This window comes from Anguilla rostrata, chromosome 9, assembly GCF_018555375.3.
Source record: "Anguilla rostrata isolate EN2019 chromosome 9, ASM1855537v3, whole genome shotgun sequence".
Taxonomy (NCBI): Eukaryota; Metazoa; Chordata; class Actinopteri; order Anguilliformes; family Anguillidae; genus Anguilla; species Anguilla rostrata.
Genome location: NC_057941.1, coordinates 39,001,969 through 39,026,105, shown reverse-complemented (window position 1 = coordinate 39,026,105; position 24,137 = coordinate 39,001,969). Strand labels below are relative to the sequence as shown.

Below are 24,137 nucleotides of genomic sequence, written 5' to 3'. Positions count from 1 at the left end.
TTTGATTGAAGCTTTCATCAAATACCCCACCCCCATCAACATGTCAAAATATTCTAAATTCTAAATATTCTGCATATTCTGCATGCCTATTCCTTATTTATAAGAGTACTGGATAATAATAAAATATTTTAAGAATGTATTTAGATGCTCACCAATATAAAAATGGGATTTAATCCTTCAGTGAACATGCCCTCTGCTATGGATTTAAAGTGGTTTTCATTGTCTTTCCTAGAAATATTCGCTCTGATGAGTGATTTCTTCCAGGGCCTCCAAATGTGGAGTCTTCTGTTTAGATTTAGCCATTGCAAAAAATCCTTTTTTTTTTTTGTAAAACAGCCCTTGTAGGCATGAAGTCTCAAGAATGTTGGGACTCAAGTGCAACGTTTTCAGCATGCACACTGAAAAAGTTATGGTTTGTTTACACAGGAGAAACAATTTGTCCTTTTATGCCAGTCAAACAATCGCTAGACACGTAAATTCTTCATCTAAAATGCTTCTCAGTCGTTAGTATAATAGTTTTCCAATGGCTGGCAATGTACTAGGCAGAAGTTACACTGTTCTTGTTGAGTCTTTGTGGGTCACATTGGCTATATTGAGGGACTGCTTGGCCAGTACTGGTCAGAGAAGCTTATAGTTAGGCTTGTTTTGTTCCAGAGAATATATACAAACTGGACTTAACAATATTCTTTTGTATACAATAGTTTCAGTGTGTATGCAACAGTAAAACAGACAACAATGATAATTCCTCCGGAGTATTTTTAAGTAAACATTGAATATATCGAGTTTCTTTCTCCAAGTTAGCATGTTTTAGGGACTAAAAATTACTATGGATTTTGTTTGCTGGATTCTTGCCGTGACAAGCATATTGACTTTATTGTGCTTCTTGTTGTCTACGGAGTTCCAGAATGCAAAGAAAGTGAGGACCCCACAAGCTTGTTTTGCCACCCCACATGTTATGAAACAAGGAACCGCTGTCGCTAAAACATTGGCATGGTAAAATAGTTTATAGAGATAGAACCGTGAGTTTTAACACTTTCAAATTGTGTATCATGTGGCCAGACTCATTGAAAATTTCACTGTAAAAAATTGAAAGAATGCTAATAAACCCACTCCAGCCTAAATACAGGGGTAAATTGTGTGTATATGTGTACATGTGCTGTTTTAAATAAAAAGCAAGGATATGAAAACAGTTTTGGGAAATCAACTCAAAAGCAGAAGTGAAACAATGTAAGGGAAAATATGGCCACTGTCATCATTGCTATTTTTTTCCTGACTTCCTCTGGGATGAACTGTAGCAATCTTTCACATTTGTTTTCTTAATAATGTATTTCTTCATGTGATCTGGCTGGAGTGAGAGCGCTCCAACTGCCTCTTTACCATACGACTCATCTTACTGCAGACATTGGTGAATACTTGGTGAGTTATATACATAGATAAAATTCTATATCTCCATTCATGTTGTAATTTCAATAATTCTTGAAATGATTCTGCTCTGAAAATAAAAGGTTACTTTTAAGTTTTTTATTGTAAAATTCCTCTGTTGTGTACATTTTTAAAAAATTAAATGGAATTGGCACAAACTGAATTGATATAGATTTAAAGTGCATTTCTGTAATCATATAAAAATGCCTTCTGGTCAAAGTGCCCAGAAACAGTGAACAGATGCTTAAACATGGTCACGGAGTACTTGGAGGTGCACTTGGGCTTTGATCTCATAGCCTTGATAGCAAAATGTGTTAAATTATTACAGATGGTTATGTAGTACTAAATAGACTATTATTAAGACAGACCTTTTGACCCAGGAACAGTTGGCCTCTGACAACCTCTCATGAACAAAATACTTACATACTTAAAATTAATTTTTACAGAGGTTTCCAAAATAAATTATGTTGAGCTACTGTTTATCGATTACCCTGTTGTGGTTCCTTTTTTTTAGATCTTCTTATCCCATGATGTCAGTCCAAGCCACAGCACTGATTGGAATTCTGATTTCTTTTGTGACTTCATCAGTCGCAGACACATGCAGTGCATACAGGGGTTACCCTGGTGTGCCAGGCATTCCAGGCTCACACGGGCCAAATGGGAAAGATGGGCCAAAGGGACTGAAAGGAGATGACGGTAATGCTTTTACCATTGTTGTCAGAGATGATAGAATGTAAACACAAAAAACAATGAACAGACTTGGGTTATATACATTTTTAAAAAAAAATAACTTTGAATACTTGTCAATCATATTCCGGACAAATGTTTGTATTTAAAATTGTCAGAAATCTGCAGGAATTTTGCTAATATCTTAAATGTTTAAAGTATTTTCAAATGTAATTTGGCCCAAGTCAAATTTGATGTAACGAAAACTGAAATTCCCCTTCACAGAATGAATGCAAAGGAACATTATCCATAGCTATTGTATATTAGAAGTTTAATTCATTTGTAGCTATAGAGGTACCACATTTATATATTATACAAAATATAATTAATAACTAATTCATTGAAGATGTAGCCTCATACAGAGGAATTCATAACTATACTTTGTACACATGGCCATGACTTCAGTATCAATGTCATGTTAGTTCATTTGAAATATTGTATTAGTTAAATAATGCAAGCCTTTTATTTAACATACTTGTTATATTGCTGCAGGGGATCACGGCCAGCTTTTGAAGGGGCAGAAGGGGGAACCTGGGTTGATGGGGTTCCCAGGGAGGGCAGGCGTTGAGGGGGACCCTGGGTTTCCAGGCATACCTGGATTTCCAGGTCCCAAGGGAGAGAGAGGGATATCAATGGCAGTCACTTCTTCCAAGAAATCCTACTTCTCCGTCAAAAAGTTCTACAAAAACCAGCTCAAACGAGACACCCCCATAGAGTTTGAAGGGGCAGTCGTAGAGGGCGACTCCCTGAACAAAGGAGTTTTCCGGAGCACCATCAAGGGCTACTACTATTTTGCCTTCCACGTGACTGGGCGCGCTGTCATCTGCCTCAATATTAAGAAGGGACTGGAGACGAAGGTGGGTTTCTGTGACTCAGCAGAGAGAGGTTTCCTGGTGACCTCTGGCTCATTGGTGCTGAAGCTGGAAGTGGGGGATGAAGTCTCCTTACAGCCCACTGACAACATCTCTGTCACGAGCAGTGCTGGTGCTGACAGCATTTTCACCGGCTTTCTGCTCTTCGCAGTCAGCTAGAGCTCCCCTGTAGGCCACAGGTGGAACAACTCTGGAGCACTGCCAATAATAATAGTATAAATATTTCTTTTAAAAACTTCACTACTGTCATATGTGGCAGTGAAAATGATACTTTCTGCTTTCACTTATTTCATACTATTAAGTGACTGTACTGGAACGTGTTAAAAAATATGCCATTATTTGTAACAATAAATAAGCCACAAACAGCACAATTGAGCGACACTGTGTTTATTAACTGTTTTCAATTGATAATTATTTTACCTGAATAATATATGAGGGCTGGCATCAAGTAGCCTCTAAATTCCAGTAAAGACAAGGTGGCAGGCACGTCTGAAAATTTTACAGGTACCAGAATAAGAAACAGAAGTAGTAAGGAAAAAAGACACACACATGTCCACAGGTCCGCATTGAGGTCAGTTCCATTTCAATTCAGTTAACTCAGGAAATTAGTTCATTTATTGAAAAAACTGTCAAAGCGCCTATTTTGCAATAGTTTGAATTGAGTTACAAATAATTTCCGGAACTGACAATCAAATTGGAAACTGGTGCATGTATCATCTCTTGTCCAAATTAGCCTGTTAAACTCCACCGCCTATGGATCATGTGACCCATTAATCTCCGGGTTGCGCAGTTTGTTGATGACCCCGGATAGCATGCGGTTGCAGAGCGCAGCATAGGGATTGAGCAGCACTGCCTGGTGCCGGGCAAACTCGCTGCCTAGTGCCGCTGCGCGCTCAAAGTCCACACGCGCTTCCTCGTCCCGACATGCCAGACGGAGCAGCAGGCCTCTCTGCACCAACGCTTGACAGGCAGTATAACCTGCACCTCCACTCAGAGAAACGGCTTGCTCCAGATCCTCCAGCGCTCCTGAGACACAGAGGAAAACAAGGTGAATCAGGGTGCACAATAAGGGCGGGTTATGGAATGGTTTTATTATTATTATAATTATTATAATTATTACAATTATTATTATTATGATTATATTATTACTCTTGAGTTGTAAAATTTACTAAATCATACAAATACAATTTAACCATGTGTATTCAAATCCATTATCCCAAAATCATCAGTGCACTAGCAGTACATTATATGCAACTAAAAACACAAGTACTTATATATATTTTGTACACAGCTCTATAATGTGTTATGCTGAAATTTCATGGCTACTTCTACTCTTAATGACTAAATCAGCTTAATCATCTCTTTGTACAATTTTTATAGTCATGAGCTACAGATTGCACATAAATCTTTGATGAAAATATTTTGCTGTGGTCCAATATAGGGGAACGGCAGCATTGGTGTATAGTTGCTCTGGAAATTAAACCAGAATTATTGCTGGTAACAAAGAGCGACTTTTACATTTTTGCGATGTAACTACCTTCAGTGTCACCCTGAAGCCGACGCGTCTGGGCTCGGTTGTTATAGGCAGAAGCTCTCTCTGGCAGTACCTCGATGGCCTCATTGAAGCGCTCTAGTGCAGTGGGCAAGTCGCCCAATTCTGCTGCCGCAACACCCTGAAGCTCCAAGTCCTTCACCTGCTTCAAAAGGTGTGAGTCGAACTCGTTGTCTGGAATAATAGCAAACGTTAGGTTATATTCAGAAGCTGTCGAAAGGAAAAACTCCGGTATAATAATAGTAAACTCAAATATATTAGTATATTTGCATGCTGTTTGCATGAATCCATATCCTTTCGTCATTATTTAGGCGGAGACGTGGCAAATTTTACCGTCATCTTTCAGGTCCTCCACTCTGTTCAAGCCAGGCACATCTCCGAATGGGGTGGTCGGGGTGAATATAGTTTGAAGAACCGCTCTGTCGTGTGCTGTAGCCATGCTAGGAAAACGAAAGCGGAATGGTGTTAACGCTGTTTTAAGTAAAGCGTTTTAACTAGAGCTGGTGTGTAGTTTACTGACTGTAAAATACCACGCGTACCGTTAATCCAGACCGTCTAGAAGTTTTAACCAATCATAAAGGGGGTGGGTTACTTTCAGAGGACTTTGATATTGTATGACGGGGAACACATCTGTATTTGATTAGTACAAAAGTGCATGCTTAGGATGACTTGTGTGGTTTCCATGAGTCGATTTTTTTTTCTTTAAACCGTTATCCTTTTATGTAACCTGACGTTACCCGTAGGCTATTCATTTTTGGATTAGCTAAATTGTGTCTGATGTTGAAGACACCCAGAATTCCATTAGCCTATTGAAAATAATATGCCAATGCAAGATTTAAACAACGAGTGAAATGAGTGATTGAAAACGAAGTGCCAAGTGGTTCATATTTTTACTTAGATATTGCATAGCCTAATAACATCGACGAATATGTGAAGTAGGCTACCCTATACTACACTAAATAAACTCGTGGTTAAACTAGCCTACCTAAACGGTTCGGTTGCTTGGTTACAGCTGTCTCCAGGTGCGAGAAAGTACACAGTAGTGAATGCATGCAGTTTTATAATTATTCTAAATGCGAGCTAGGGAAATAGCCTGTAGCTCCTTTAAATGCGAATATTTTTCCATTTGTTTTGTCATGTTTAGAAAGAAGTGTTAAAAGAGTGAGAGTTCAGCTGTGTCTGTGTGAGTCAGCTTCTTTTAATTGTCATTCTCCGCAACGCATAATGTAGATTCCCCTACTGAGTGGACAGGCGTTTAGGCTACGTCGTATCATACATTTTCTGGCCAGTCATCTTAAAGTATTTGCTTGTGTTTACTGACAGATATACATGTGGTATTACGCGCACGTCTTGGCACAACAGTATTTCTGGAGACGGACTACAGAGTTTCTTGAAACGTAAGTTTTGCTGTAAGACCAAGATGCACAGGAATATGAAACTTAACCAAGGCTCAAGTCCACCCAAAGTCATTCGCAGTGACAATTGTGTCCTGGGTCAAAAGGGAAGACGGCAGCCACACGCTCAATCCCGAGTCGCCAGGTAGGTCTTGCTTAAAAATAATAAAGAATGTATTACTCAGAAATAAAATAATATATTTGATAATGCTTGTAACAATAGGGATATACTGGTAGTATTGTTGTCTTTTTTAGTCCGGGGTTAAATTGGGATTTGGGAGGTGGGTGGACCCTGAGATCCGGTGGGAGGTGGGTGAAAAAAGGTACAAACCAATGAATGTCTCAGCTCAAAATAGTTAATATCTTTAATGTATTGTGCACATAATTGTAATTAAGGAAAAGAATGTTTTAAAAAGAATGTATACTATTGATGCAAGCTTTTACATAAAAAAACTTGAAATATATTGAGTGTCATTGATGCTGAGAATTGTTTTTACCCACGAAAATAATCGGTCATCCTCTTGTCCTCACTTTCTTCCTCCTTTATCCATCTTTCTTAAACTGGTGAGGCGCAAAACTTTCTTTTAAACTAATCATTGATCTCAAACCGTTTTAATTAATTTTCAGTGATTAACAAGCATGCAAACATCTGACTAATCAGTTGGAAAGGGACACAGCTTCTTCGCGTTGTGTTCGAGAGATTAAATGATAAATGCGATTTAGAAAAATCCGTTTTAATCACTAAGCAGTGGCGGAATCTTTCCCTGATTTTCCTTGAGTATCAATACAATTAATCCACAAAATAGGCTACTCAATACTATCATAATAGCCAGCTCTCCCCAAATAGGCCTAGGCAGTTTTAGCCAGTAGCTAGGCCGTATAGCCTACATTTATTTTCATTTGCAGTACGAAATTGTGCACATTTTTAATCAACATTATTTGCGGATACATGCACTTCTTTCTCTGCACTCGTATTCATGGCAAATATCTGCAATGCGGCTAGATTGTAAACAAAATTGAAGTGCAGGTTTTGTTTTTGCTGGTTATTCTGAGAGCTAACGCGGTAGATAACAGACTGGTGTATCTTATTTGTTAAGTGTAGACTACTTGGTAATTAAAACGGATTTTTAACGGATAAATTGAATTTATTATTTAATCCCCCTAACACGGTATGAAAACACTGTGTGTTAGGCTACTTGCCATTTGATTAATCCGATCGTTGGCACGCTTGATTATAAAGGAAAATTACTAATGAAAACAGGAGATCAATGATTAGTTTAAAGCAAAGTTTTGCGCCCCACCAATTTTCAGTCGCCGCTGAATAAAACGTTATGTATGTGGGAAATATTCAATCCTAGCTTAGTTGCTGACCAGCTGTCAGTTAATAATAGCCAGTGTGCGTTGGGGCTGTTTATTCTGGAACACATGGACTGGAGCATAAATTGACTGGATTGTCATAGTTATTTGTAAAACTGCCGGTCAAAATGATTTATTTATTTACCAAAGGTGGGTGGACGTCGTCCACCCGCGTCCACCCCCAATTTAACCCCTGCTTTTAGTAAAGCTAACATTGTTAATACGATTAGTAATTACCATGGTCACGTTAAAACATTATTAAATACATATGAAAACAGGGACAGAGATGATTTTCAGACCTCAGATGTCTCTGCACAACAGTTGGACGGTGATTTCAGGTCTGATCCCATATTGCCTCCAAAGAGAAATGATTAGGTAAACAGCAACATCGCAGAAAATACATGAATAGACAGGCTATTGATCATTGCTTTTGGGAATGGCTGATTTTCACACAGTACACTAACATACTTCCTGCAATCTTTGTCGCTTTTTATAGTACAAAACTGGAATGACTTACAGGGGAGGATGTGTGACCAAAATGAGACACCCAAAGTATGTTGACTTTTGGTAGTTTTGCTTATGCATAAGTCAGTTTTATCAAATAAAGTACAGATTGGTACAATAATCAGGAATGGTGAAGTCCTACAGTGCATTCTTATGTAGACAGGTGGCATTTGTCCTAAGGTTAAAATGTAGCATGTTATACATTTACATTGACAGCATTGCTGGTGAGAGAAGCCGTTTTCCCCTGGCTCAGTGGCTCTTAGATGACCTGTTGCTGGACTTGGTGCGTGAGATCACTGTGGCAACCTTCCAGAGATACACCAGGGACTTTGTAGATGTTTACCTGGCTGAGGTGACCATTCGGCGCTGTGCTTCAGAAATCATATCTGAGATGGTACAGCTCCTCCTACCTGGACTGGTGAGTTGCAAAGTCTGATGCAAGTTTCAAAACTAATTAAAATTCAAATATGATGTATTGTTTTGACCATTAATTGGCAACATAGTATAGCCAAAGCATAAAATGGCATAAAATGTAAATGACTATAAACAGCACTGTGCTTCCCTTTTTATTAACCTTTCTATGGCCTTTGATACAGTTGACCATTAATTGACAGATTAAGGGACATTGGTTTTGGGTTTACTGTAGTAAATTGGTTTTCAAATGACCTTTCCAATAGAACCATATGTATATCTCTTGAGAGTCCCTCAATGGTCCATCCTGGATCCTGTGTTATTTACTATTTATATGAATAATCTTTTGCTTGTTTTAATCAACTCAAATTGTAATATCCATTTATATGCTGACAATACAATTCTTTATTGAGATGCCCCCACTCTTGCACAAGCCTTTCAAATACTTCAGAATACTCTAATTATATTCAGTCTGCACTTTTTGATCTGCAGCTGGTCCTTAATGCAAGTGCTTGAAGGAGTTTCTTGTTATAAATACCTTGGGATCTGGCTAGACTATAAGCTTAGTTTTAAATTGCATATAGATAAATTAATTAAGAAACTGAGAACAAAGTTAAGCTTTAAATTTCAGGAATAAATGTAGTCATAAAATCAAGTGGAGACTCAGTTTGCCATTGTGCTTTGCTCTTCATTTCAGGTGCTAAATCATTGATTCATCATTGTTCATTGTTAGTTTTTATAATTCATAGCTCTGTGACTGAAGTATGCTCCTGCTTTTATTTTCTGCTCTGCTTTTTAATTACTTTAACACTACTGTCTAATTCCCCATTTGATGTTTGTAACTCTCTTGTCAACTGTCTTGTTCTGTAACTTGATGTTTTATGTAAGGCCCCCCTTGCAAAAGAGATTTCGACCTCAATGGAGGTTTCCTGGTTAAATAAAATAAATGAGTAGTAACAACAGTGTCTACTAAATTAGAGATATCTAACTTCCTAATTTAAACATCCTTTTGCAAGTTTCCTTATACTGTTCTAGACAAATTTTGAAAAAAGACAAATGAAGAATGGCAATGTAATGTATGGGAAAATATAATTTTGCTGCATAAGGGAACTACAAGCACCAGAAGAGAAATTATATATATATATATATATATATATATATATATATGTGTGTGTGTGTGTGTGTGTGTGTGTACAGATGGGTGACAATTAAAATAAAAATCTGAATAAATGAGTAGCATCATAACATAACAAATGCAGATGCTACTATGATACAATTAAGCAAATAACATACTATCATGCTCTGTGACATGTATAAAGATGCTGAGCAGGCCCAGTTGACCTTGAATCAAGATGGCAAGAGGAAAAAGATTCAATTGACTTTGAGAGAGGGTTCATTATTGGTGAACAGATGGCAGGAGCTTCAGTAGCAAAGACTGCTCAACTGGCTAGTGTTTCAACAGAAACAGTGACTGAAGTGACATCTGCATTTAGTAATATTATACAATTGTAATAAGAAGAAATGACAATTCTGCGACGGCTAAACAGAGGTTAGCAGTACTACCATTTAACAAAGGTTAATTTGTGTTATGAGTTAGTGACACCAAACTCTATGTTATATGGTTAGTTCATGTAATCAGTCTCATAAAATAACGTTTTAACAATGTAAAACAACAAAGGAATTCCCTTGTAGTGTTGCAAGAGGAAAGGGACAGGCACATCATTATTCCTTGGTTAACCAAAAAAGTTGATGATGAACGTGACTCAACAGAGGGTCAATCCCGTGGTCAGGGAGCCAGAGGCCCCAAAGTTCCTGTGTATAGTTATACATTGTTACACTGGGTGAAAAAAGTGGGACCCTGAGCTGTCCTGTATGCCATTGAAAGAGAACAAAAGGTGTTTTTCTTGGGTTGTGGGGTGTTAAAGGTGGAGGAGGTACAGAGGGAGAAGGCAGTGGATGAAGTCATAGAAGCTGATTTGCTCCCAGAAGTCCTTGTTGAAGAAGCCAGTGCTGTGGTCCTGTCAGAGCTGGCCAGGTGTCAGTCACAGGTGACGATTCAGCAGTTCTCCCAGGTACACTCCCTCTGCCAACCCCATGGTGGTATTATATGCAACATTCTGCTTCTACTGCAGTATATACAACTACACTGGTATTTGAAATAAAAGATGCTGACTTCACAAAAAAAACTAATTTGCAGCCATTCTACAGTACGCTGTCCTCTCGTGTGTGACCTTGCACATGTGTGTTAGAGAGCGAGAGAGAGTAAAATAATGATGCCGTCTGGCATTGTTTTTTAAATGTCAGAAATTACCTCTGGCACTTGGTGCATTTAGTAATTTTATGGGTTCATGCTGCTCATGACTCACTTTTAAATACAATGTACAGAAAGAATTTTCTGATTGGTTGAATGATTGATTGATTTGCTAGATGACTGACATATTGATTATTTGCCATATTGAATGAATGTATTAATTAATTGAAAATACAATTGATTGTATGAATGATGATTTGATTCATGAGTGATTTTGTTTTTTGACTGTTTTCTTGAGTCAATAGTTAAATTGACTGAAATCTTTTCTACCTTAAGTTTTACAGGTAGCGTAATACCAAATGGTAACTATGATCTGCTGGTCTGAAAGGATGTGTATCTGCCTTTTCCCAGTTTTTCTAGGTCCAGTGTTGTTGGTGCTTGGTCCACTGGAGTCTTTTCTTCTAGTTAAGAGCATGTAGCAAAGAGTTTTTCGCAGATACACATCCTTTTAGACCAGCAGATCATTCTTGCTGATTCACTGTAGTCAGGGAAACTGCTTTCTCTCTAGCTGCATTGAGGTCTTCCTGTAGTTGTGGTGCAGTTTTGTGATGGTCTCTTTTGCAAGACAACACAAGATATTTGTCTTCTTCCTCTTGATCTTCCTGGTTTTCTCCTGTTAACATTAATGTCCATCATCTAGACACTTCTGAGTGTGTACTGAACACTGCACCTGGAAATCTTTGCAATTTCTCACTGGGAATAACCTCCTTGCCACAATATGTTTACTTGGCCCTGCACATTGGCCCCGCACATCTAAGCCTAACATTTTACCATACTTCTTCCAGCTTTAGTGCCTGTCTTTCTTGGACTACAGGCTAAAGGTATTAGGCCACCTGTGGTTTTAAAAACGTAAGGTAGATAAAATTTCACTCAATCACTCTCTAGTTCAAACAAAGATGGTGAGAGTATATTAATGGCCTGTTCTCTAAATTATGTGTCTCTATGTTCATATTTTGTTAGGTCAGGCAGTACGCCAGCAGCTGGTTAATGGATTTCTTCCTGATGGATTGCCTTCTGGAGCTGGGGCCCAGCAAAGCACAGTGTTTTACAGAGAAGGAGCAGTCTGGGAGGCTGCTGGACAGTGAGTGTCAAACATTAAAGATTACCTGCCTTTAGCCTAGGGATGCACAACTCCAGTCATGGAGGCCTGGTGTATCTGATGCTTTGTGCTCCTGTCAATTATTCTGGCTTAATTTTCTAAACAATTGCATACACCAATGCTGCTTCACTCCTGTACTGGACCAGAGTAAAACATATTTACCAAAGAAATGTGTACCATCTGCAGCTGTAGCTCCTAGCTTCAATAAAAATGTCAGATCAAAGCTGACATGAGATCCTGAAACAAATCATTCCTTGTTACACTTGGTAGCATTGTGGGCAGACACCGACACCATGGAAGCAAACCCATTAAAACATTTTCTTAAGCAAAAATACTAATTAAATCCCAACTCTATGACAAAATGTTGCTCAAGTTGAATCTAACAATGTTCTGTTAAAGGCAAAAAGCATGCTCTTTCCATAATGGACAAAAGCAATGAAATGCAACAGCCAATCAATGCATTTTTTATTTATTTTTTAACTTCAAACAATTGTCACTGCTACTTGTTACTGATTTATTGTCTGGGGAGTTGAAGCAGTGTGATTGTTGTTGCAAAGATTCTCTCAGAGCACCTTTGAGAGTGAAATTTTGCATTTTTGCAATTGTGACAAAGAGCTCTGTCATTGGCCCGCACCGGCTGCACTCATATTTAACACGTAGTCAGTCCACAAACAGTTTTTCTCTCCGGTAACAAGTTTTAGCATGTCGCGTTGTGTGAGTGTACGTACAGAATTAGCGGCTAACTCTTAAACCCTCATACACACAAACACAGCCACGTCATACTACATCTTTATCCTGCTGCACACCCCAGAATAAAATATGCCACACACACAATCAAGTTTTTCATTTAAACATTTTTATTTACTTATCTATTGTATCCGTGTCATGTCGTGGTAGCACGCTATGTTTGTTGTTCGTCTTCTACAGTATGTAGGTCCAGGAAAAACTTCTGCAATGCGGGTGGAGAGTGGGACCGAACAGAACGTAAAGCTCTGGGTTATTTTATAGCATTTGTCATGCCACATATCAAAAATTTGGTGGGTTTAGGAATAGGCCACCAGACACTAGGCATAGAAGGTCTAAATGTTTACTTTACTGATTCTGAAATAGACTAAAAAGAATAGGCACGGTGGCTACTAGGGTAGATAGCACTGTTGCCTCACAGCAAGCAGATCGTGGCTCTGAGTCTCGGCTTGGGCTTTTCTGTGTGGAGTTTTCATGTTCTCCCTGTGTCCACGTGGGTTTCCTCCAGGCACTCTGGTTTCCTCCCACAGTCCAAAGACATACGGGTAGACTATCTGGAGACTCTAAATTGGCCATAGGTATGAGTGTGTGAGTGAATGATGTGTGTGTGTGTGCCCTGCAATAGATTGGCAGCCTGTCCAGGGTGTAATCCTGCCTCTCGCCCAATGCACGGGATAGGCTCCAGCACCCCACACCCAGGACCTTGCTCAGCAGTTATAGATAATGGATGGATGGATACTATGAAACCAGCAGTGGTATGTTTGCCCAATGTAATCATAAAACCAAGACGTCATGGTAGGGACCAAGAGGGTGGGGTTTCCCAGGAGGAGAAGTTGAGTGGACGAGGAATGAGATTGGTTGGTTTTGGGAGTGAGATTGATAGTTGCAATAAAAATAAAACTTGTATTTGTGTATGACCGATTTCTGGAGGACTAACTGATTTGTGTATAACCCTTGCTTTCTGGATGACTAACTGAGTAGTGTTTTGATCTGTGCATGTTAAACAACCATTCTTTTGCATTGAGTTTGTTAAGTCGGTTGTCACCGCCAAGCAGCTTAGCTACCTGCCACGGCAGGAATGTTTGAACATATTGAAAGTTAACGCGGGATTTAGGAGTGTTGGGGCGAATCTGCAGAACAATGCTGTGACTGAGGCCGGCATTGGAAAGGTATTCTGTTAGATATGGCACGGAGAGCCCTAGTGGAATGAGAGATGAAGAGTTTAACTTTACGGAAGTGAGAGGAAAAATGAATAGGGAGGGAGATGGAAGTAGATCTGCAAATGAAGGAAAGGGGTGGTATAGGAAAGCAGGCAGGCAGTGAGAGGAGGTTCCAGAATAAAAGGTTATGATAGGGTTCTCGGAAACTATCTAGTGAAATACCACACCCAGTTACATTGTGGAAGGCTGTTAATACAGAGGTGGGAGATGTTAAAAATACAAAGTGTCTAGCTTATGGGAGGGTATTGTGTTATGTCCCAAAAGTAAACCTGAGTTTCAGTAACCGGGCGCATCAACGGACAGTAACACAACAAATGCCACAAACAAAACAAGAGTCCATATCTACATACAATAACAAAAATATAAGATTCATTACAACCAATAAGACAAAGAGATCACATTACCATGTGTAGGGTAACAGGATGGTTCTGGCAGAAAACAGACCAGAGCTAGGCTGCTCTTCACCTAAATGAAAGCGTTGTTCTAAACCTCACTACTGGGGCAAAGCAAAAGAGGTGAGTCTTCCAGCAAACTTCTTCCTGCTCTGGCCTAACCATCTAAAACATTCCAATTTTGTTCCTCCCAGAATTACTTTATGGGAGGAACAAAATTGGAATGGGCTCAGTTTGAAAAAGACTTGGGAGTAATGGTTGATCAAAGCCTTTCTGGTTCTAGGCACTGTGCTGTAGCAGTAAAAAAAAGCCAACAGGATGCTGGGACATATAGGCAAAAGTACTGAGTATAAATCCAAGGAAGTTATATTTATCTTATACAATACATTTGTCAGACCACACTTGGAATATTGTGTGCAGTTCCGGGGACCATACTACAAGAAAGATATAAGCCACGTTTCCACCGCAGGAACTTTCCCCAGGAACTAGGAACCTTTTGAGGAACTGAGTGCGTTTCTACCACAGGAACCAGGGTCTAAATTAAGTTCTGGGGACTTTATTTTACCCCCAAAAAAGTCCCTGCTCGGGGGGTAGTACTTTCAAAAAGTATCGGAACTTTTGGGGTGGGGCGCAAGCGCTGAATATTTCTGATTGGTCGACTAGCCTACTCGCAGTATTTTATTTCAACCGCCATTTTTAAAAAGCTGCGGCCGCAAACCGATTTATTTTCATTATAATATCTTGAATTCAAACTTGTATGTTATGCGGCGCAGTAACCTACTTTTGGTTATAGCCTGCCAATGTTTTGGAACAAATGAGAAATTAAGATTGAGGATTATAACGTGTGCTCTTCTGTTCTTTTCTTGCTTTAGTATTCGTTTTATAAAATGTTAAGCATTCATGTTGGGACAGCATATTAGCCTACGTACCAAAACATTCAAATGGTTTAATTTGGTTGCTGAATATTTTCTTCCGGATTTTCTTTGTTAGTCCGTTACAATTGACTCAAAACGTTTGACTTATAGTTATGTGAGGTATGCGGTAGTGCTGCGTAATTTACATTGGGGATACAGTAAAAGCAAACTAGAAATCACCTTCCGCACTTTTTGTCAGGGTAAAATAACAGGTTAATTCTAGTAATCGTCCCTTCTGCTTTTTCAGACTGCCATAATTTCACTCTGCGATTCTTCAATTCCACAAAAAGACCAGGAAGACTAGACATATTTATGGTGCATGGTTCGCATCTAGAGGGCACACTCCGCTGCTCCGCTAGCAATAACTTTCGAGTAAAGAAAACGGTGGCTGTACCACTGTGTACCACATTAATATTGATTAATTTACATTTTCACGCAAGTCCGAGTTTTCATTCTATTTATTCTTGTCATTTTGCGATTAGCCTATATTGGAAATGATGGTAAGAGTCAAATTAATCAATTCAACAGCGAATTGTTTACGACGTGTGCATGTTTTCTGCTGTTGTTACCAGTTATTTGTAGAATGTGAATGCATTCTGTCGCCTCGGATGTCAAGACATGAAAGTGAATGGTCGCATAAAAACATTAATGTGTTTGAGAGGATATATAAAACAGTTACAATCTGTATATTGGCCTGTTATATCCTGTTTGTTGCATAACAACGGTCCAAGTCGAACTACCAACGAGAGTTTTGCTTGACAACGGTAAATAATATGCCCAAACGGCCGCGGAAGAATATTTCAATTTCAGGTGATTAAGTCGATAAAAATCAATAAATACTAAAGTAACCATATATAGTCGTTGTATAAGTGAAATCTCATAAAAAACAAGTTTTCAACGTACAAAAATGCCAAGTTACTCAAAAGTATTGATATCAAAATGACGCCAAGTTACGGTACTACAAACAATATAGCCTATCTTGCCTCACCAAAATTAAATAAGATGTATTCCAAAGCAATGCTACCCAATATTTCCTCAGTTTCCGCTTTTTGCAAAGCGTTTTATTATGAGAGTGGGAAATGCGTAGTGACCCTGTAAGAAAGGGTTGTGGATTATGGCTGTGAATTTGTACACTCTGATGAGCGTGTACTGTTTAGCAGTTTCGGTTTGCTATATATGTAAAACAGTGGCTGTGACAAAGGGTGCGGTGGCGTAAATGTAAACGCAACAGAAACGCAGGTGAAATATGGCCAGTGTATGTACTCACGGATTTGACGGCCATCCAACAAGCCTTGATTGAGAAAAGAATCAGCAAGCCCATAGAATTAGAGCTGCCTAGGTCGCAACTTGTGTACCCTGCTGTCCTGCTCCGTTGTCTGTTATTTCGTGGAGGTGCATTTTTAGTGTTTGTAAGGTTTATAAGGTATTTTGATTGGCTTATCTGCAGGTGGGAATCCTGTTCGCTGTTTTGCTAAGCTAGAACCGGAAAACTTGATAGTGGAGAATAGGAGCAGACGCATATGTCCCAGTAGGCTTTGCATATGAGAAAATAACAACAGTGTGAGAGAAATTTGGATGAAATGATGAAATTGCGTAGTTGAAACAATATGTTTTTAGCAGAATGGGCATGTAGGTGAAGGTTGACATGATCACAGACTATAGTGCGGAGTAAATAAAGTGACCATGAGCGAGCTTAGTTTCCTTATGGAATGGTATATATAACCGTTGGTATAAAGCATTTGCTGTTAAAGTGGAGGGTTAAGTAACGTGTGAAATCTATTGCACTAATGCGCTTTTCTCATGTTCAGTACTAGTAGTTATACTTATGAGTGGTTTTAAATGTAATGTTTTAATGGGGAGTTGCAGAACGTACATACGTAGTAATTGTTTGTATGTGGCTAGATAGAGAACAGGGCGAGGTAACATGAATGTAGAAACGTGGCGTTTGCTGATAAGAAGGTTTTGTACGGTAGCCAAGTGAAGAAATATAGTTAGTAGAAATGGCACAGTGGTGAACTGGTGTAACTTTTTAATAAAAGGAATACATTTGCCGTCATGAAATGCATATGAGTGGCCGTGAGTGAGTTTTGGTAAAGAAAATATAAAAGCGTAAGAAAACGTTCGTGTAAAAGAGGAAATTATCGGCATACCTGCCATCCCAATACAGAGATAAAGAAGCCTCTGACAATGAAAGAAGTGCTGAGTGTTGTATACTTTGACATTGAGAAGTCTTATCACACCATGTGGAGGGAAGAGCTGTTAATTAAACTGAATGCAATGGTAATCGGTGATTGTCTGTATAACTGGGTCATGGACTTTCGCTTTCGAGTAAGGGTGGGGTCAGAATTGTCACGTGTTTGAAGTGGATGATAGTACTCCCCAGGCAAGTGTAGTCCGTCCAGTATTATTCACAATAATGATAGACAAAATATTGAAGAATGTGGGGCAGGGAATGGGAGCGGCCCTGTATGCAGATGATGGAGCAATGTGGAATGTTTTATGATTTACTCAAGGAGAAGGATTAAGGATATAAAGCTGCAAATTTATGGACAGGATATAGGAAGAGTAGCAGAATTTAAGTATCTCGGTATGTGGTTAGATGAGAGGCTTACATGGAAGAGACATTTGGAGCATATCAAAACAAAATGCAGGAAGATATTTAATCCAATGAAGACAGTGCCAGGTTATGATTCGGGTGTGAGCAGACAAACCTTGTTGTGTTTGTATCAGGTATTGATACGATTAACTTTAGATTATGGGTGCTTTCTTTATGATGAGGCAGTTAACTCAAGTCTCATGCGGCTAGAATACATTCAAGAACTTTGAGACTGTACCGAGGCCTTCAGGTCAACACCTGTTAAGGCACTACAGGTTGAAACTGGGGAATGGCCATTGCAGCTTAGACGGGATAAACTTGCACTAGCCTATTGGGCAAGGTTTAAAGGGAGCTCTGAAAGTTATCCTGCATTGATAGCAATGACGGAGCATTTGGAGAGGAGAGTAGGCAAGCAGAGGACATTTGGTTGGACAATTGAAGATAAAATTGCTGAACATGGACTTGGAGAGATAGAGATATGAGAGCGAGGATGTAAATAGGTGTGTGGGAAGGTATGTAGATGGTAAATGCTACTCAGACGGATCTAAGGACCCAGTCAGTGGCAGGGTAGGAGCAGGGGTGTAAATTCCTGAATTTGACATTAGGCTGTATGCTAGGTATCAGACTCTGTGTCAGTGTATGAGGCTGTGATAATGGGAATGATCACATTCTGCCTCAGAGTTCAGTAGGTTGGATAGGGAGATATGCTTATGGAAAGAATGTTGTTGGAGAGGATAGGAGTGTTGGGGTGGAAGACAATGAGAACATGGATGCTGTGGCTAGGACTGCTGGGAAAAGATGGTTGATATACAGGTAGCATTGGGATGTAGGGAAGTCAAGTCCTTGATTTGATCTTATATATTTGATCAATATCTGGCAAACTCAATGGGACAATAAAAGGAGGAATATTTATAATTACATAAATCAGTTAAGAAAGAGGAGGGGAGTTGGAACTGTAGGAGAGAGGAAATTATACGGAGTAGGTTACAGTATGGGCATACAGGATTAAATTCATCACTGAAATTAATTGGTAAACATGAAACAGGGTTATGTGATGAGTGTTTAGTAGATGAAACAGCAGCACTTGCTGATTTTTTGTGAATTTTATGATCTAGACAGGGAGAGAATGTTTGAAAGGCTCAGAGAAACTGTGCAGGGTTGGGGTATACATGGGATATTAGGGGGAGGAAAGGGAAAAGTGGCAGTGGGTAAGGCTCTTTAAAATTTTCTTAGAATAACAGGATTAGGCAGAAGGATGTATGGAAGATAGACTGCCAGCCTCACACTCCAGCACAGTGGGTGGCGGTGTATGCACCTTGAGGTTGGATGCGACCTGCCAACCAAATCCAAAGAAGGAGAATGTTGTTGGCATCAGCATCTAGAGGAGGTAGCTCTATTGTGAAGCAACATGGCAGGTTAATTTTGAATATTGTTTTCTTTTTTTTCTATTACTCTTTGACTGTTAGCCACCCTCTACACTTTTTTGCACTCTTTTTGGGACTTAGTTTTTGAAATTTTGAGCACTGTAAACAAAAAAACTGGGAGGAACCAATTGCGCCAATGTAGGTTTTACAATGTGCTGGGATCAAAAATACAGTCCTTGTCAGTTGTTGTAATGATTTGTGTGACGGCCCCTGCCAAGAGTTTTTGATGAGCTGTCCTTCCGTGACGTGTCACGTGGCAGTAACGTGTCAGTAGACAATATGCTCTACCTCAAACTGTACAACATGTTGTACCAAAACAAACTTTAACGAAATAAAATTGAACACACAGTAAACCCTGTTTTATTATTTTAGTAGGCCTAATGTGTGTGGCATGCTTTCTTTCTGTGATGGACAAAAGTGATTAAATCTAGAACGGTCTCTATCAATGCATATTAGTGGTATTTGTTTCTATAGCGGCAACTGCCCTCTGATTTTTTTTAAAACGTCACGCACCTGTTAATGTTGCTGTAGTTGCACATGCTATTGCAATCGTTTCGCATATGAGATCTATTAATTTAATAAATGTATTTTTTGAAACATTCTTTTGTATTTTTGCCACTTTTTCAGTTTTCTGTGATTTTCAACAACTATACTGTGACTGACTTTAGCCAGTATTTTCTGTGACAAACACCCAGCCTTAATTATACAGCCTATATTGTTATGGTTTTATTGTAGGCTGTATAGGCTATATATTAGGCAATAAAAACAGAAAAACTAAAAATCGATATAAATGATTAAAATATTAATTAACATTACATTAAAGAAACGTATTGTAGAATAAACAATATTTCTGTCGAATTTTAGGGCCATATTTACTAAACATGCCACAAATTACCATCAGTGGCACAAAATTATGTTGCCGCATGTTTTCAGTTTAGCGGGGTATTTACTAAGACTGGTTCTGTAAATGAGAACAGCCACAGTAGCCGTGTTTCCATAAACGTATTTTGATGCGCATTTTGCCATTTTGCGCATTTTGCTATTTATGGAAACAGCAAAATGCGCAAAAAGTACGAAAAAAAGAAGAGCAAAATGAGAAATGGAAACAGTTTTTCGACTAAGTTCTGACGTAGCGAACATTTAAGTCACATGACTGATCAGCTGTTTCCGTTGTCAGCGTCTTCCCGGATGACAGCCATACGTAACGTAGCCTATAGCGCCAACTTCTGACGTAACTACACTTTGCGTAGCCTGGTTCATATGCTCCAAACTAGGTAATGGAAGCACTCTTAATTCGCATTTCCTTTTTTTTTTTTTTTTTTGCGATATTTCAAAAGTTTGCTTAAAATTCGCTTGACAATTTAATGGAAACGTGACTAGTGAGTTCATTTAATTTGGCACAAAAAGGAATGAATGATAAAGCTGTAACACTAGTTATTGTTAAGCAAATTTCAGTAAAGGGCAACCATACAAATATTAATGAATGGTCAAGCAGTAGCATGTGTTATTGAGTAGCAAGAATCAGTACAGAAATGATCAAGCTGTAGTGTAGTTTCCCTTCCAATTTGTCTTTAAAACATCTTCCTGTTCCAACCCCAGTGGGCACTCCTTATTGTCGAGCGCTAGATTGTCAAAACTTTTTATTTAAAGTGATTTTCATTAAAATAGTTAAAGGCTTCTTGTCTAAAAGGCAACGCTAGCTCATTTTTTTCTGGAATTTTTCCTCCTGCTTCTCTTTTCAATCTAAGGCTGGATGCTGGATGTCCTGTTCCATCAGCTTTTCAGTGTCCTACAGCACAGGGGCATTACAATGGAAAACATACCACTAAGAAACTACCACAGACAAGTTTTTACGGACATTGTAAGTATTCAACTTGAAAAACATGGACAAAGACTTTTTCTGCCTCTTTGCCACAACTTGTATTTTATAATCATGCACAGGGCCATTGTTACAATATACAGTACAAGTTGGGGGTGCTGCAATGAGTCAATGGTAAAAGCAAAAAGGTACTAGGAAAGGAAAAATAAGGTTTAATTCACATTCACTTCGATAAGTATTTTGTAGCAGTTTGACCATTGAAAGGGGAGAAATATATATTTATATAACATTCAGTTAATTTTTATATGTTGTTTTCAATGCTGAAAATATAGTCCTAATAATAATCTTTATTTGTTCATTTGCTTCAAATATAAAATGCATTGCAGTGTTCCATGTTTTAAGACAAGAACAAAATATAAATAAAATCAACAAGCAGGATACAAGATTACACAATAAATGCAGTAGTAAATGAGGAAATTAAAACGAAACAGAGAAATGAAGAAGAGAAAGAGAAATAAGAAATTAAATGAGAAATAGGCTAATGGTAGAGCCAAAGAATAGAAAATATAAGTGGCCTAAAGTAACAGCATCTATATCGAGCAATTAGGAAAGTGTGCATTGCATTCAAAAGGCATATCGGTGCATTCATCAGATTTCCTGGCCTGGGGTGAATACTGTTGAGGAAGATTTCTATTGCAAGAGGGTCTCAAGTTGTTTAAGCGACATACGTGAAGCAAGGCCCTGGGCAAGAATAGTGTGCATTCAGGGGCGTGTGGTTATGCATGGCAGGGGGTGCCATTGCACCCCCACAAATCACCATCTCCCTGCTTTATTTAGTCTCTTATGTTTTACCCCAAAAGAATGAGAATTAGATTTTTACAAAGGTGCTCTTAGAATGTGCATCTATGACTTAACTCAACAAAATAAACATTTTTGTAATGTATGTAGTACTACCCTCTCAGGCTGATGGAAACTTTGGATGTATGACTGACTAGAGAAATCTTTTCTCCCAGAAATATACAATCTGTTTTGACAACAATCTTGTCCTTGCAGGCTTTGGATGTGATGCTTTCGGAGTTTTGCCAGTCTCTGGATGAGGACATGGAGCATTTGCTGGAGTTTGAGCAACTAATGGAGAAGGATGCTGAATAAATGCTTTTGCAGTATTCTACATAATACCTCCGTTAAAACATGTATTTGAAATACTCAAACCCTTTATATGCTGATAAAATTGAAAGCCACTCAGAATTTTCCATGAAAATTTTCAAGGAAACTTGGTTACACTCAAAAACACATTCTTGATATGCAAGAAAAATTTTGCTCTGAATAATGTGGGAAATAAAATTCCTTGAAAAAGGACCCGGTATAGGACAACCAAAGAACACCCCCAATGACCAGCATATGCACATGACATTGGAAAATTTCAGAAAACTACAAGATAGGACAGTTAGTGAAGGGATGTTGCTCAATTGATTGTTGAGTGCCTTGCTTTGCTCTTGAATTATGTTCTTACTATTGCTGAAAATGCAAGCGTCTTTTAAACTTGTGCAACTTTACTGAGGTATATTTCAAATAAAATATTTGTTCCAGTTCTGCCTTGATGTGAGAGGGAGAATTCTCCCAGAGTTATCTGTGATTCTGCTTTGTTTCTTTAGTTGTGTCCTCTCCCCAGCAGTGTATCTGTTTGTCTCTTCTTCTTCTTCTTCTTCTAAGATGTCTGTCCCCTCATGTACCAAGTTAACCCAGGACAAGGACAATTGAGGCAATTTGGCCACAGATAGAACCATAGGAACCCAAAAGGGCTCTGCTGTTACAAACTACCCTTCAGGGCTGCAGTTTCTGCAGGTATTTGTGGTCTCATTTTGATTAGCAGCCAAATAAGGCCTCGAGAACAAGGTGTGTAAGCTCTTTATCCAATCAATGACTTAAATAAAATAAACCGTTTGCGCAAGCCCCCTAGTAGCTAAGATGCCACACGTCCTGAGATTGCTCAACTCAGAGATTCAGTGCTCTTGCAACCAAATTATGGGCCATATAAACATTTTTAAAGATTTTCTCTTTTTACAAAAATAGGGGAGAGTTGCCATCAATGTTATGCTTGATGAATGTAACATGGTCAGTAAATTACTGTACAATGTGGCTACCATAGGCATTTCAGGTTTGTAAATGTGAAATTCAGTCCTATACCACTTCTCAAAGGAATGGAGCAATGTGATAGCCTTTGTGGGAAATACTTCCTAAAAGAGAGAGCTAGGTAAAAATCTGTTCCGGATATATATATATATATATTTTTTGCAATAAATAAAATCATACATCACAAATCATAAATCATACATTATTAAAAAGTGATCTGTCCTTAAAAAGTATGGTCTGTGGAGCATATTCTTGCAGGAATTGGATGCTAGATGATCAAAAAACATGATGTATGTCTGTATAAATGTTACAGCTGTTACAGTTATGCTATCTCTGAGTTGTGTGATACAGGGCTGGGCGTAACCACTGTATCACGTGGTGAACAGACAGAAACAGAAAAATATGACAATTGGCTTGTTGCCATTTATTAAGTCCAAGAACAGAAAATAACAACGGAAAATCCCCATGTGTAATGGAAAAGAAACAGCTACGTGGTCATAGGCATTTATAATAAGCGTGCACCAGATTGGTCCGTCTAGTTGTCTGTTTGCTTTGTAAGTGCTTAACTGGGTGTTAAAAAACAAACAAAAGGAGCTTTCCTCATCTATTTGGACATTACAACATATGTTACGGTGAGTTACAAAGTTGCTTGTGCACCAATGTTTAAGCACAGTCTTTTTCATGAATGAGTCCCCATGCTTCATAATCTGATGATGTGGCTGGTTTCATGTTACAACTGGAATGTGTTTCCTTGATTAACATTAGTATGTGCAGAAAAAAACAATGCACATTATAGGGCTGTGGTGGGGTGGGCGTGGTTTGAGCGTCGGCTGCAGAGAGAGAGTGTGAGAGGAGCGACTCTCTGATCCTTTGTCACAACTGTCAGCTGGAGGTAATCAGCGCCGATAATTGTTAATTGTTTAATTGCGCTGATTGCCTCTGATTGCTTTCAACAGTGAGCCTGGGGTTTTTAAAAGCGAGACCGGAAGCCGGAGGGAGGGACGAGCGCCGGTGACAAGACAGCTACGAAACATTGGTGTTTGAATGACTGTCTGAAAAAACCCAAGAGCGTAAATAAAAAAAAGCACGGAAGTGCTAAGAACGAAACGGTTGTCTCCCGGGAGTGTTTAAAACCAGGAGGGGTGGCACTCACTTGCCACAAGGGCATTTTCATTTACTGTAACAATTTCATTTACTGTGATAAAATCATGACAACCTTGGTTTTAATTGTATTCGACTCAATGAAGT

The 24,137-nt window shown here is 38.8% G+C and overlaps 3 protein-coding genes across 18 annotated transcripts; 2 read left to right on the top strand and 1 right to left on the bottom strand.

Annotated features, from left to right (window-relative positions):
* The first annotated feature begins 1,259 nt into the window (after window positions 1-1,259).
* Window positions 1,260-3,391, top strand: c1qb (complement component 1, q subcomponent, B chain). The gene is made up of 3 exons (XM_064352095.1): window positions 1,260-1,416; window positions 1,937-2,118; window positions 2,641-3,391. The coding sequence occupies exons 2-3, from the start codon at window positions 1,950-1,952 to the stop codon at window positions 3,177-3,179; spliced, it is 708 nt and encodes a 235-aa protein (XP_064208165.1). The 5' UTR covers window positions 1,260-1,416; window positions 1,937-1,949; the 3' UTR covers window positions 3,180-3,391.
* Window positions 3,392-5,146, bottom strand: ttc36 (tetratricopeptide repeat domain 36). The gene is made up of 3 exons (XM_064352096.1): window positions 4,906-5,146; window positions 4,558-4,746; window positions 3,392-4,046 (listed from the first exon to the last, which is right to left on the bottom strand). Exons 1-3 carry the CDS (start codon window positions 5,009-5,011, stop codon window positions 3,772-3,774), a joined length of 570 nt encoding a protein of 189 aa, XP_064208166.1. The 5' UTR covers window positions 5,012-5,146; the 3' UTR covers window positions 3,392-3,771.
* Window positions 3,930-23,996, top strand: LOC135263738 (uncharacterized). Of its 16 annotated transcripts, XM_064352086.1 has the most exons (8): window positions 5,974-6,111; window positions 7,601-7,697; window positions 7,819-7,874; window positions 8,043-8,244; window positions 10,163-10,309; window positions 11,509-11,629; window positions 20,686-20,798; window positions 21,810-22,349. In XM_064352086.1, exons 3-8 carry the CDS (start codon window positions 7,831-7,833, stop codon window positions 21,906-21,908), a joined length of 726 nt encoding a protein of 241 aa, XP_064208156.1. In that variant the 5' UTR covers window positions 5,974-6,111; window positions 7,601-7,697; window positions 7,819-7,830; the 3' UTR covers window positions 21,909-22,349. The 16 variants fall into 16 exon arrangements, 15 of the variants coding, with proteins under 15 accessions (XP_064208160.1, XP_064208151.1, XP_064208148.1 ...); XM_064352090.1 differs by lacking the exons at window positions 5,974-6,111; window positions 7,601-7,697 and adding an exon at window positions 3,930-4,068; XM_064352081.1 differs by lacking the exons at window positions 5,974-6,111; window positions 7,601-7,697; window positions 7,819-7,874 and adding exons at window positions 3,939-4,068; window positions 5,896-5,969.
* The last annotated feature ends 141 nt before the right edge of the window (window positions 23,997-24,137 follow it).